The following is a 15,228-nucleotide window of genomic DNA, read 5'->3' as shown; positions in this document are numbered from 1 at the left end:
ATGACACACAGCATAAGCAATATACATCCATCCTTCCCAACAATTTTGACCACTTTAATGGAAATGAGGCCTTTATTTCTCATTAAGAACTTTTTTTTTCCTATAAAATATTTGGGAATCAATCTAACAAAAGAGGTGAAAGACCTCTACAATGAAAACAAAAACATTAAAGTAAGAAATTGAAGAAGACCTTAGAAGATGGAAAGAACTCCCATGTTCTTGGATAGGCAGAATTAATATTGTCAAAATGGCCTGGATGGGCATGGTGGCACATGCTTGTAATCCCAGTGGCTCAGGAGGATGAGGCCAGAGGATCACAAGTTCAAAGCCAGCCTCAGCAATAGCAAGGCACTAAGCAACTCAGTGAGACCCTGTCTCTAAATAAAATACAAAATAGGGCTGGAGATGTGACTCAGAATCTGAGTGGCCCTGAGTTCAATCCCCAGTCCTCACCTCCCCCAAATGGCCAAACAATTAATAGAAATGCAATTTCTATTAGAAATAGATTTCTTAATAGAAATGCAATTTCTATTAGAAATAGATTTCTTAATAGAAATGCAATTTCTATTAGAAATAGATTTCTTATAGAAATTCAATTTATATTAAGGCTTGATGACATTCTTCAGAGAAATTGAAAAAGCAGTCATGAAATTCATTTGAAAAAATAAGAAGCCCAGAATGGCCAACACAATCCTCAGCAAAAAAAAGTAAAGCAGGAGGCATCACAATACCAAACCTTAAATTATACTGCAGAGCTATAGTTTTAAAAAAACGCATGATATTGGCACCAAAAGAGATATGAAGACCAAAAGTACAGAATAGAAGACACAGAGACAAACCCATGTAAATACAGTTATCTCATACTAGACCAAGGTACCAAAAACATACATTGGAGAAAAGATATCCTCTTCAACAAATGGTGCTGGGAGAACTGGAAATATATATGCAGCAAAATGAAAGTAAGCCCCTATCTCCCACTATGCACAAAAGTCAAAGTAGATCAAGGACCTAGGAATTAGACCAGAGACCCTCCGCCTAGTAGAAGAAAAAGTAGGCACTAATCTTCATCATGTGGCATTAGGCCCTGACTTCCTTAACAAGACTCCTATAGCTCAATAAATAAAATCAAGAATCAGTAAATGGGATGGATTCAAACTGAAAAGCTTCTTCACAGCAAAGGAAACAATCAAGGACATAAAGAGAGAGCCTATAGAATGGGGGAAAATCTTTGCCACCTGTATCTCAGATAGAACATTAGTCTCTAGGATATATACTGAACTCAAAAAACTTAACATCCAAAATAAATAAATAAATAATCCAATCAATCAATGGGCAAAGGAACTGAACAGACACTTCACAGAAGAAGAGATACAAATGGTCAACAAATATATGAAAAAAATGTTCAACATCACTAACAGAGAAATGCAAATTATAAAACCATGTTGAGATTTCATCTCACTCCAGTCAGAATCACAATTGGCACACTACAGTGATGCAGCCACATTAATGCTTAAAGCAGCTCAACTCACAATAGCTAAACTATGGAACCACCCTAGGTATCCTTCAACAGATGAAAGGATAAAGAAAATGTGGTATATGTACAGAAGAGAATATTACTCAGCCTTAAAGAAGAATGAAATGATGGCATTTGCTGGTAAAAGGATGGAAATAGAGAATATCATGCTAAGAGAAATAAGCCAATCCCCCCCCAAAACTAAGGCCAAATGTTTTCTCTGATGTGCAAATGCTAATTTTTAATAAGGGAGGTACTAGTGAAGAATAGAGTTACTTTGTATTAGGCAGAGGGAGTGAAAGGAGGGGAAGGGGAATAGGGGCAGGAAGGATAGAAGAATGAATAAGACATTATTACCCTATGTGCATATATGATCACACGATCGGAATGATTCTACATAATGTACAGTCAGAAGAATGAGAAGTTATATTCCATTTCTGTATGATGTGCCGAAGTACATTCTACTATTAAGTATAACTAAATAGAACAAACTTTAAATAAAGAATATGAGTAACAATAATTGTTGGCAAGGATGGGTGAAAAAGGTACACTCATACATTGCTGGTATGACTGAAAACTGGTACAACCACTCTGTAAAACAGTATGGAAAATCCTCAGAAAACTTGGAATGGAACCACCATTTGACTCAGTTATCCCATTCCTCAGCTTATACCCAAAGGTGCCGCAGTCTGGCTGGGCACAAAATCACCGGGAGGTCACGAGCCACTTGTAAGTTCAAACAGGAACTACTTTATTGCCAGAACCCAACGGGAACTCTCCAGAACTCCACGGAAACTCCGCGAGAACCAAAGGGAACTCCGCGAAAACTCAAAAGTAGCAGGTACCTGAGGCAGCAGGAGCCACCCCACTGCCAGACAGCAGAGGTCCACATACACAACTGAATACACAGCTTGCCCCAATCCAGCATCATCCAGTTACAGCAATCAGTCACCATCCCAATAATTATACACAGCTTAACTTAATCACCATCATCCCAATGGCTCCCTGGCGTCACCTCCCAACCACTCCTTCTGGCAAAATGCCAGGCGCCATCCCGACTTGGCTGTGGCTCTCAACAAAAGGATTTAAAATCAGCATACTATAGAGACATGTCCATATCAATGGTCAGAGCAACCCAATTCACTATAAATAAGCTATGGAACTAACCTAGGTGCCCTTCAACAGATGGATGGATTAAAAAAATGTGGTACACATACGCAAGGGAATATGACTCAGCCATAAAGAATGAAATCATGGCATTTGCCAATAAATGGATGGAATTGGAGGCCATCATGCTAAGTGAAATAAGCCAATCCCAAAAAAACAAAGGTCAAATGTTCTCTCTGATATGCAGATGCTAACACACAATAAGGAGGGGGAAGCAGAAGTTCATTGGATTAGACAAAGAAGAATAAAGGGAAGGGAGGAGAATGGGGAAAGAAAAGACAATAGAATGAATCAGATATAATTTTCCAGTGTTCATATATGAATACATGACCAGTGTAACCCCACTCATGTACAATCACAAGAATGGGAAGTTATACTCCATGATATGTCAAAATACATTCTACTGTCATGTGTAACTAAAAAGAACAAATAAATTTAAAAAAAAGAACTTTTTCTTATTTAACTCCCTTTCTTATTTTATTTTGTTTTTCTTTAAGTTCTTTTCCATTCTGTGTGATTGTGTTTGTGTGTGTTTCTGTGTGTGTGTATGCAGGCATGCATGTTATTGCTGTGCTGACAGATTTAATATTACTTACATATACTTTTCCTATAATTTTTAAAATTTTTATTGTCTTTTTTTTACCTGGTTGTTATATGGTCTTGTTTTATCTTTAATGGGATAAAATTTTGTCTGAGTTTGATTTGGTTTGATTTTTGTTTGCTTATACCTTTGATTTTGTTCCTCTTATTATGACTTCTTCACTGTCTTCGCCCTCTAATAGCCAAGTTTTCTTGTTCCCTCTTCCTCTGTTTTATTACTTTAAGTATTTTTTATTCCTCCTTATTTATAGCCATTACCTTCTACCACTATCCTGATTCTGCTCTATTCACTTTTTAAACATTGCAAACTTCCTCTTGCCTTCCCACCATATTTTCTCTTCATCTAAGGAACTGTAATTTCAATATCTAATAAAACTATTTAGTCTTATAATTCCTACCACACTCATGTTCTTGTGGTTATTAATATAGTGGACAATGTAGTTGACATTTTCTCTTCAATGTCTGATCTAATTCATAGCAGTTTATTGTTGGTACTGATGCTAAATGCTGACCCATTCCTCTTCGAATGGTAACTAGTGTTATAGATGTCACAATAAGAACTGGACATTTATTTTAAGGTCGTGCATTGTTGGCTACTATTATTGCTTTTCTTCCTCCCCCTTTCTCTAAGTGGGGCAGGGAAGTGATTAGGACACTACAATTTCACAAGTTCATAGGGTAGATATTCTGCTGCTGAGCTACACTCACAACTCAGCCAAGTAATAACAAACCTCACTCCACATGCAAAGGAGCCCTCCTCAAGCTCTAACAATACTTCAACACATAGATTAAGGGAGACACACTAACTTGGTTGGTGGCAGCAGGGGCAGCAATGTCAGCCCACTGTTCTAAAACTTAAAAATGAGATGGACATTCACATATAAGAGGAGATACAACCCTCAAAATAGACAACTTAAAAAAAAATACCTCTCCAAGGCAAATCATAATCAAGTAGAAATAAGGAAAGAATATTAAAAGCTACAAGAGAAAAACATCAACTCACATTTAGAGATAAACCAATAAGGCTCATTTCTGATGTCTCAAATCAGTCTCAAAAAATTAATGAGAAGAGACAAAGAAGATATTCCAAGCCCTAAAAGAAAACACTTGTCAATCAAGATTGCTATATCTAGCAAAGCTATGTTTTAGAATGATAAAGGACATAAAAATTTCCATGATAAGGATAAACCAAAAGAATTCATGACCACTAAGCTACCATTACAAAAATTAACATATACTACACACAGAACTCAAAAACAAATCTCAAAGTTCACAAATGGAGGAAGTGCTTTAGAAGAGTAACTAATTATATTAAAATTAAGAATGAATTAAACATAGGAAACAAACCCAAATGGCAGGAAATAACAAACATCTACCTATAGTAACACTGAGTGAAAATGCTCTCAATTCCCAAACTAAATGACATAGATAGGCAAAATGGATTAAAAAAACAAAAAACAAACAAGATCCAGCTGTATGATGTTTGCAAGAAACATATAGACAAGACTCCCACAGGTTGAAAGTAAAAGGATAGGGAAAAAAAATCCATGGAAGTGAAGGCCAGAAACAATCAGGAGTATCTAGCCTCATACCTGACAAAGCATATTTCAAGCAAAAACTAATCAGAAGGGATAAAGAAGATCACTATGTAGTAGAAAAGGAAAGAGTCCAGGAAGAAAATAAAATAATAGTAAATATCTATTCCCCACATGTTGGTAAACCTAATTACATTAAAAACGTGCTTCTTGGCATTAAATCCTAGATAGACCCCAATACAATAATACTAGGTAATATAAAGACACTCCTTTCACTAATAGACAGGTAATCCAGACATAAAATCAATAAGGAGATTTGCAACCTAAATAATACTGTAAATCAAATGAATTTTACAGACATCCACAGAATATTTTACCCCCAAACAGCTAAATTCACTTTCAGATCAGCAGCTCATGGGAACTTTTCCTAAATAGACCATATTTTAGATAACAGCGTAAGCCTTATCAAATGCACACACACAAAAAAAGAAAACTACTGATTTAATCCTGTGCATCTTATAAGATTATAATGGAATAAAATTATCAATTAATAGCAAGAAAAATTATAAAAACCACATTAACACATGAAGATTAAATAATATTCTTTTAAATTGAGGAAAAAATCATGGAAGAAATGAGAAAAGAAATCAAGGAATTCTTAGAAACAAATAAGAACAGAGATTCAACATATCAAATTCTCTAGGACAGCATGAAGGCAGTTCTAAGAGGAAAATTTATGGCATCAAGTGCTGACAAGAAAAAAATAAATATATAAAGATACCAAATAAATATGCTAATGTTGCAGGGCCCTAGAAAAAGAACAAACTAATTCTAAATTCCATAGAAAACATGACGTAATTAAGAGTTAAAATTAATGAAATTTAGACATTTAAAAACACAAAGTATCAATTCAACAGACTTGGTTCTTTAAAAAGATAAACAAAATTGATAAATCCTTAGCCAAACTAACCAGAAGACAGAAAAGATCCAAATCAACAAAATTAGAGATGAAAAAGAAGACATCACCACAGACACTTCTATAATCCAGGAGATCACTAGAAACTATTTTGAAAATTCATACTTTGATAAACTGGAAAATTGAGAAGACACTGACAAATTTCTACACACATATAACCTGCCCAAAATGAATAAAGGAGGATATAGAAGATCTATACAGACTAATATCAAGCAATGCAATTGAAGAAGCAATTAAAAGCTTTCCAAGAAGTAAAAGCCTAGGATCAGATGGTTTCTCAGCCAATTTCTACCAGACCATAAAAGACAAACACACACCCCAGTCTTCCTCAAATTATTCCAGGAATAATTTGGGGACAGAACACTCCCAAAATACAGGAAGATTAAATAGTTCCAAATATATTCAATGCAGTCAGTTTAACTCTGCCACCAAAACAAGACAAAGACTCATCAAGGAAAGAGAACTACAGACCAATATCCCCGATGAATATAAATGCAAACATCCTTAGTAAAATATTGCAAACCCATTCAAAAACACCTTAAGAGGATAGTATACCATGATCAAGTGGTTTTCATCCCAGGGAATGCAAGGTTGATTCAATATACTCAAATCAATAAATACAATTCACCACATAAATAGAATTAAGGATAAGAATCCTATGATCATCTCAATATATGAAAGCAAAGGCGTTTAACAAAATCCTGCACCCATTCATGTTAAAAACATTGGATAGATCGTAGCCAACTTTTTCTTCTATCAGACGCAGTGTCTCTGATTTGATATCTAGGTCCTTGATCCATTTTGAAGAAAAAGTTGGCTACGATCTACATACTGTGGGGTTGGGCTCCAAATTCCTTAATAGGACGCCCATAGCCCAAGAGTTAATAACAAGAATAAATAAATGGGACTTACTTAAACTAAAAAGTTTTTTCTCAGTAAGAGAAACAATAAGAGAGGTAAATAGAGAGCCTACATCCTGGGAACAAATTTTTACCCCTCACACTTCAGATAGAGCCCTAATATCCAGAGTATACAAAGAACTCAACAAATTAAACAATAAGATAACAAATAACCCAATCAACAAATGGGCCAAGGACCTGAACAGACACTTCACAGAGGAGGACATACAATCAATCAACAAGTACATGAAAAAATGCTCACCATCACTAGCAGTCAGAGAAATGCAAATCAAAACCACCCTAAGATACCATCTCACTCCAGTAAGATTGGCAGCCATTATGAAGTCAAACAACAATAAGTGTTGGCGAGGATGTGGGGAAAAGGGTACACTTGTACACTGCTGATGGGACTGCAAATTGGTAAGGACAATTTGGAAAGCAGTATGGAGATACCTGGGAAGGCTGGGAATGGATCCACCATTTGACCCAGCTATCGCCCTCCTCGGACTATTCCCTGAGGATCTTAAAAGAGCGTACTATAGGGATACTGCCACGTCAATGATCATAGCGGCACAATTCACAATATCTAGACTGTGGAACCAACCTAGATGCCCTTCAATAGATGAATGGATTAAAAAAATGTGGCATCTATACACAATGGAGTACCACACAGCACTAAAAAATGACAAAATCATAGAATTTGCTGGGAAATGGATGGCATTAGAGCAGATTATGCTAAGCGAAGCTAGCCAATCCTTAAAAAACAAATGCCAAATGTCTTCTTTGATATAAAGAGAACAACTAAGAACACAACAGGGAGGAAGAGCATGAGGAAAAGATGAACATTAAACAAAGACGAGTGGGGGGAGAGAAAGGGAGAGAGAAGGGAAAGCATATGGAAATGGTAGGAGACCCTCAATGTTACACAAAATTACATAGAAGAGGTTGTGAGGGAAAAGGGGTGGGGGAAACAAGGGAGAGAATTGAACAACAGCAGATGAGGTAGAGAGGGAAGATGGGAGGGGAGGGGAGGGGGGATAGTAGGGGATAGGAAAGGTAGCAGAATACAACAGTCACTAATATCCCATTATGTAAAAATGTGAGTGTGTAACCGATGTGATTCTGCAATTTGTATTTGGGGTAAAAATGGGAGTTCATAACCCAATTGAGTCAAATGTATGAAGGATGATATATCATGAGCTTTGTAATGTTTTGAACAACCAATAAAAAAAAAAACACTGGATAAACTAGGGAGAGAAGGAACTTACCTCAATATTATAGAGGATAAATACGAGATGCCCAAAGCCAACATCATACTGAATGAAGAAAATCTGAAAGCATTTTCTTTAAAAGCAGGAATAAGACAAAGATGACCACTCTCACTAATTCCATTCAATATAGTCCTTGAAGCATCAGGCAAAGCAACTAGGCAAGAAAAAGAAATTAAAGGGATACAAATAGAAAAGAAGTCAATTTATTTCTGTTTGCTTATGACATGATCCTATATGTAGAAGACCCAAAAATCTCCATTAGAAGACTTCTATAGCTTGATATACTAATTCAGCAAAGTATAGGATACAAGATCAACATTCATAAACAAATAGCTTTCCTACACTCAAATAGTAAATCTGTAGAGAAAGAAATAAGGTAAACTATACTGTTCTCAATATCTTTTGGAAAAAAAAACTTGAATAAATCTAAACAAGGAAGTGAAATGTCTCTACACAGAAAACTGAAGAAAGAAATTTAATTCCTTAGAAGATGAAAAGGCCAAAGATCTCCCATGTTCTTGGATAGGCAGAATTAATATTGTTAAAATTATTATATTATCAAAAGCATTATAGAGATTCAATGTATTCCCCATCAAAATATCAATGGCATTCTTCAGAGAACTGGAAAAAGTCCTAAAATTTATTTGGAAGAATTAGAGACCCAATTCTGAGCAAGAAGAATGATGTTAGAAGCATCACAATACCTGATCTCAAATTATACTACACATTTATAGTAGCAAAAATAACATGGTATTGGCATTAAAAAAGACATGAATACCAATGGAAGAGAATGGAAGACACAAAGACAAATCCACATGGTTATAGTCATCTGATATTTGACAAAGGTGCCAAAAACATGACAGAGAAAAAGATAGCCTTTTTAACATGGCTCCGGGAAAACTAGATATCCATATGTAGAAGAATGAAACTAGAGCCCTATCTCTCACCCTGAACAAAATGTAATAAAAGTGGATCAAAGACTTAGTAATTAGACCAGAAACCCTGCAACTTATATAAGAAAACATAGGTTGATATTCCAACATACTGGCACAGTCACCAACTCCCTTAACAAGACCCCTAAAGCTCAAACTCAAGCAATAAAACTAAGAATCAATAATGGTATCAAATTAAAAAGCTCTGCACAGCAAAGAAAATGATTTCAAGAGTGAAGAGAGAGCCTACAGAATGGGATAGAAAAATCTTTGCCAGCTATTCCTCTAACTGGAGATTAATATCCAGAATATATAAAGAACTCTAAAAAAACTTAATACCACAAAAATAAATCACCCAGTAAATAAATGTACAAAAGAACTAACGAGACATTTCAAGGAAGAAGAAACACCAATCGTCAACAAATATATGAAAAAATGTTCAACATCCCTGACAATCAGGGAAATGAAAATCAAAACTACATTAAGAGTTTATCTCACTGTAGTCAGAATGTAATTATTAAGAATACAAATATAAATATTGGCAAGGATGTGAAGGAAAAAGTACACTCAAACATTATCAGTGGGTCTGCAAATTAGTACCACCACTCTGGAAATCAGTATGGAAATTCCTTAGAAAACTAGGAATAGAATCACCATATGACTCAGCTTTCCCACTCCTTGGTACTTATCCAAATGAACTAAAAACAGCATATTAGAGTGATACAGGCACATCAACGTTCATAGCAACACATTCAATATATCCAAGTTATGGAATGTGCCTAGCTATCCCTCATTAGATAAATGAATTAAGAAAATATTGTATATGTACACAACAGAGTTTTACTCAGTCATACAGAAGATGAAATTATGACATTTTCCAGTAAATACGTGGAACTGAGAAACATCATGCTAAGTGAAATCAGCAAGACTCACAAAGCCAAGGGTTGAATGTGTTCTCTCATGCGAAAACTGGAGCAAATTAAGGGGAAAAATGTGGGTGCAGCAGATCTTATGAAAATAGAGGGAAGATCAGTAGGGTAGAGGAAAAAGAGTGAGGAGGAAAGAGAAGGAATGGAAAGGGGAGGAAATGCAGAATGAATTTGACAAAATTAAGTTATGTACATATATAAATACACTACAGTGAATTCTACCGTTGGGGATATCTATAAAGCACCAATTAAAAAAACAATAAATAGAAAGAAGATCAGTAGACTAAGGAAGAGGAATTGCAGAAGGAAAGAGGAAGCACTGGGGACTGAATTGGAGCAAATTAAATTCCATGCATGTATGATTATGTTAAAATGAACCCTATTATTTTTTAACAATACTTTTTTTTTTTTTGGTCCTGGGGACTGAATACAAGGGTACTTTATCACTTAGTCACATCCTCAGCCCTTTTTATTTTTTTATTTTGAGATAGAGTCATGCTAAGTTGCCCAGGCTGGCCTCAAACTTGCAGTGATATAGGCACATCCTGGTTCAGCCTCTTGAGTCCCTGGGATGTGCCACCATGCCCAGCCTGAACCCTACTATTATGTGTAACTATAAGGCACTAAAAAAGCATTTTAAAAAGAAAAATAATAACAATAGAGTGGAGATCAGTAGAGTACAGCAAGTGGATCAGAGGGAGGGAGGAAGGGAAGGAAGGAGAAGGTAAAGAGGAATAAGATTGATCAAATTTTGTTATATGATTGTATACATATGGCATAAAGAATATTACTATAATGTATAATTAGTATACACGAATAATATGGTTTTAAAAAGAAAATTGTGTATATCACAATATCTCTAGCACTTTTTTATCATTTGGGAAAAATGGAGTTGGACAAGATGCTTTCCAAAATGCTTGACTGTAATTAAATTATAGGAGTCTATCTGATTGATTAAAAGGTTTACTTTGGCTCAGTCTTGAAGGTTCAGTTCAAGATTGGGTGACACCATTGCTTTGGGCCTTAGGTGGGCATGCAGGAAGGCAATGGTGGGGAACTTTGTTCATTTATACATAGGATGCAAAAAAGAAAAAGGAAAAGACCAGGATCCCACAATCTCCTTCCAGGGCATACCTCCAGGGACATACCTCCAGTTAGGCTCCATTAATATTAATTATTATTATTATTATTATTATTATTTTAATAATATATATCCTAATGGTTCTACCACCTCCCAGTACTGCTACCTTGGGATCAAGCTCTTAAAACATGGACCTCAGGGGAATAGTCAAGATCCAAACTATAGACCAATAACGTGTTTTTTGAATTATTAAATGCATTCTCAAGTATGAAAATGAGCTTGGGTTTAGTACTTGCTGTGCCAAACACAGTAGATATGCCTTCCATAATGGTCTTGTGGACATCAGGATGAGAAAGGACAAATGCAAGCGTCCAAAACGCAACCTGAAAAAGAAAAACATATGTCAAAATTAGACTTCTTTGAAAGCAAACAAAAGCTACGAACAAAAGAAATTAGGATAATGTCTAAATTAACCTTAAAAGCATGTTAGAAAAGAGCATCATTGAAGATGACTAGAATTTATGAACTGAAGAGGTGTCATATATCTTCTAGATGTCAAACTTACCAATTTATTCTGTCCTTATGGTTTAATCTATATATTGTTTATATAGATTCAAATATGTTCACTAAAAATAGAAAAAGTGAAATTCCTTTTTACTAATAAGCAACAAAATATTATATAGGCATGCATTAAATATTCAGAAGCAACAAATCATGACATTTAAAAATGTTAATAGAAAACAAAAACAATTTTAAAGATTAAATGAGCCTAAAATACAAACAAATTAGTAAATTTTACTTTTTGCAAACAAAACAGTAATTTAAAATAAGCCCAGGAATCCATATCTAAAATCTTATAAACTAAATGATGATAGTGCTCTACATGAAAAATCAAATCATTTCACACCTGAATGCAGTGGAACACTTTTTATATTTTCAAGTTATCTATTGGCTGATGGAAATTTTTTCATATCTTTACTCAATAAATCATAAGACAAGATTAACACTGCTATTCATCTTAAAATTTAACTTCCTACTCCAATAGATGTTTTTGTTTCTATTCTTAGGTTATACAATAAAGGAAATCTGTACAAAATCATAAAAGAAGATTAGGTTTTCCTTTCAGTTTTTCTATAAAAAAAATAATTGTTGTAAAATAAGTTTCATCTAGGAAACTCAGTCCTGAAGAGACTCAGGCAAAATTATGTGTAATTCAACCTTCTTTCTCTTTTGTAAGGAACATTATGTACTTGAAATCATCCCAGTACTCCCCAGTGTGGTCAAAAGAGGAAGAGCAACCATCTGACAGGAAATGCTCAAACAAGCCAAGTGCAACACTGCCCACTGTTTCCCCTTGGTGACATTAAATTAATAGTGCAGTGATTTTATGTGTGTGTCCATGGTACTGTTTACATAAACAAGGTAAACAGGAGAACTCTGCTCTTGCAATCTTCGTGGGGCACAGTTCAGATTAGGAAAGCTTTACCTAGTTCAATCTCACAGATGAAGAAAGAGGTACTCAGAGTTCTCTTTTCCTGTCTCTACACTCAGATCTTTTCTCCTAGAAGTGATGAACTCCTGAATTTAATTAATAAGCACTCATAGAGGATCATCAAGAGATGAATAAGAGGCACCCTGCAACCCCTGGTCCCCCACATAGAAGAAGAACCAAAGTAACAGGTGTATAGCTGCATACTGAGCTGAGTGACCAGAGGAGATTATTGGAATTCAACAGTTGAAAAACAGAAACCTTATAAAATATATATATCTGAGATAGCAGCATAGCAAAAGAAGCAAAATATATCTCAGCACTTGTTGATCCCACTACACGGCCAAGGGAGGGGGAGTCTCCCCTCCATAGGGTAAATATGAAAGAGAGTTCCTACCAAACTCTATCAGGGTGATACTGGAAAATCCTAGCTACTGGAGAGTTTTATAACCCTTATGGGTTTATAGCCTGAATAGAAAAGAATCCTGAAATCTGCAAGGCAGCCAGGCTTTTGAAAAGGAATTCATTTTATCTACTAGTGAACACTTAGAGTGCCATAGCCAGGAGCCATCTAGAGACGGGACCTAGTGTCTGAATCTGGACACCTCCAGGGTCAGGAGCCACTCTATTTTCCATCTCTGGCGTGCCACAGACATTCCACTGCACTGGCTCCACAGGTAGATGCCTCACAAACCAAATTAGGCTCAACAGAATGACTCTGAACAAACCTACTGAGAGTACTACACTGGAGGGGGCAGGTGTTGCAACACTGATGGTCAAGTGAACTCTGCCCTCAAGAACCCAGGGATTAGGGAACCAGCCTTCTGAGACTGCAGATGTGGCTAGTCACATGTGGTTTCTTTTCCTAACAAACCTCTGGTTTCACTGCTCCCCTCCCACAGAGGCATGCTTGGGCAGTCTCAAGCAATACCACTGAGGCTCCAGCTCTTGTCCCATCCTCAGGGTACACAACATAGAGGATCTGGAGAAAAATTTTGCCTAGCATTAGCTGCGTTCAAATCTTACTTGACGCCTGTGAGCATCTCATCTGAGAGGAATTCTGTCCAGCTCCAGCCTTGACCTATCTCACTTGATCCCTGGTAGATACCATAGCTGAAAGCACTGGCATGGAGAGAAAAGGCTCCATCCCCAGGCATGCACAGCGGAGAAATCCGAGGTTCCACTCCTGAGCAAAATGCCCATAGTAGCATCAGAAAGGAACAATGTAACTTTTGTTGTCACAACACCTATGTAGGTCCCATGAACTGGTCGCCTTCTTGTTTGATCACACACTGCTCACAAGACTGGGTGTGAATATCACAGGGGGGTAGCTATGATTCCTGTCCCTACCTCACCCTGTACAGCATTTGAATCTGTATTAGTGTCTTACCAGAGGAAAAGTGTTCAGGCCCCTCACTATTATTGAAGCAGTCAGTACTCCAGACCCTTTTAATCAACTCAGCCAATATCAACAGCCCCAGAGGAAATCCTCAGCAACTGATAGGGCCACCCAAACCACTACAGGAAGAACCACAAGGCAAACCCCACCCACTCTGCTATTGACATCTCGCTTGCTTGAATTGCTAGAGTGTCTCCATGCTTGTATGAGTGGTAAAGACAGTAAGTCTCTCTAACTCCAGTACAGTATGCACTATGCCTAAACTAACCAAACAAAGCTAAAGAAGCTCCAGGAAATTATACTATAATGGCCACCCATAACCAAGTTCAATATTACATAATAAACCATTATCTCAAGAAGCATCTACAGAAGAAAACCACTTATTAAGAAGACCAACCCATTAAAGTTGTAGAGCTATAAGTTTCACTAGATGCATAAATCTCAACTTAGGGACACAGAAAATATGCAAAAACAAAGTTTATGATTCTTCCTAAAGATCATAACTGTCTAGAAACAAATTTCAAAGATATCAAAGTGGATGAAATGACTGATAAGTAATTAAAAATGATGATTTTTAAAAGCCCAATGAGATCCAAGAGAATACAGATAAATAGTTAAATGGAATTAGGTAGACAAATTTGGTATATGAATGATAAATTCAACAAAGAGAGATATTTTGAAAAAGAAAGAATCAAATCTTGGAAATGAAGAGCTCAATAATAATTCAGATTAAAGATAAATTCAGGTAAGAGCTTGGTGGTACAGTGCCATAGCCAGGAGCCTGGCTGGTGGTACAGTTCAGTACGAAGGTTCAGAATGACAGCTCTTGCCTAGTGGGCACAAGACACTGGGTTCAAATCCTAGAACTAGAAAATAACAGTAGTAATAATAACAATTAAAAACAAAAAAATAAAAATTCAACTGAAAGCCTCAACTACAGACCAGATCAAGTATAGCTGAGGCTCCAGCTCTTGTCCCATCAATATTACATAATAAACCATTATCTCAAGAAGCATCTACAGAAGAAAACCACTTACTAAGAAGACCAACCCATAAAAGTTGTAGAGCAAAAGATAGGTCTTTTGAAATATCACATACAGACAGAAATAAGAAAAAAAAATATATAAAAGAATAAACACAGCTTTCAAGATTTTGGGGGCACCATCAAAAGATCAATACCTGGGTGCAGTAGCACATACCTATATGATCCCAGTGACTCCGGAGGCTGAGGCAAGAGGATCACGAGTTTAAAGCCAGCCTCATCAAAAGTGAGGCTCTAAGCAACTCAGTGAGACCCTGTCTCTAAATAAAACACATAATAGGGCTGGGGTAGTTGAGTGCCCATGAGTTCAATCCCTGGAACCAAAAAACAAATAAATAAATAAGATCAACACCCCATATCATCGGCATAACCAAAGGGGGAAAACAAAGGCTAAT

At 36.3% G+C, this 15,228-nt stretch overlaps 1 protein-coding gene across 1 annotated transcript in view; it reads right to left on the bottom strand.

Annotated features, from left to right (window-relative positions):
* Positions 1-15,228, bottom strand: part of Cyp39a1 (cytochrome P450 family 39 subfamily A member 1) — a 130,486-nt gene that overhangs the window by 91,092 nt on the left and 24,166 nt on the right. Inside the window, exon 7 of the mRNA XM_027950468.2 lies at positions 11,196-11,286. Coding sequence (XP_027806269.2) covers positions 11,196-11,286 — 91 coding nt within the window. The remainder of the gene's footprint in view (positions 1-11,195; positions 11,287-15,228) is intronic.

The sequence above is a fragment of the Marmota flaviventris genome, chromosome 6, assembly GCF_047511675.1.
Source record: "Marmota flaviventris isolate mMarFla1 chromosome 6, mMarFla1.hap1, whole genome shotgun sequence".
NCBI lineage: Eukaryota > Metazoa > Chordata > Mammalia > Rodentia > Sciuridae > Marmota > Marmota flaviventris.
Note: the sequence above shows the minus strand (reverse complement) of the source record. Positions and strands in the feature narration are given on the sequence as shown.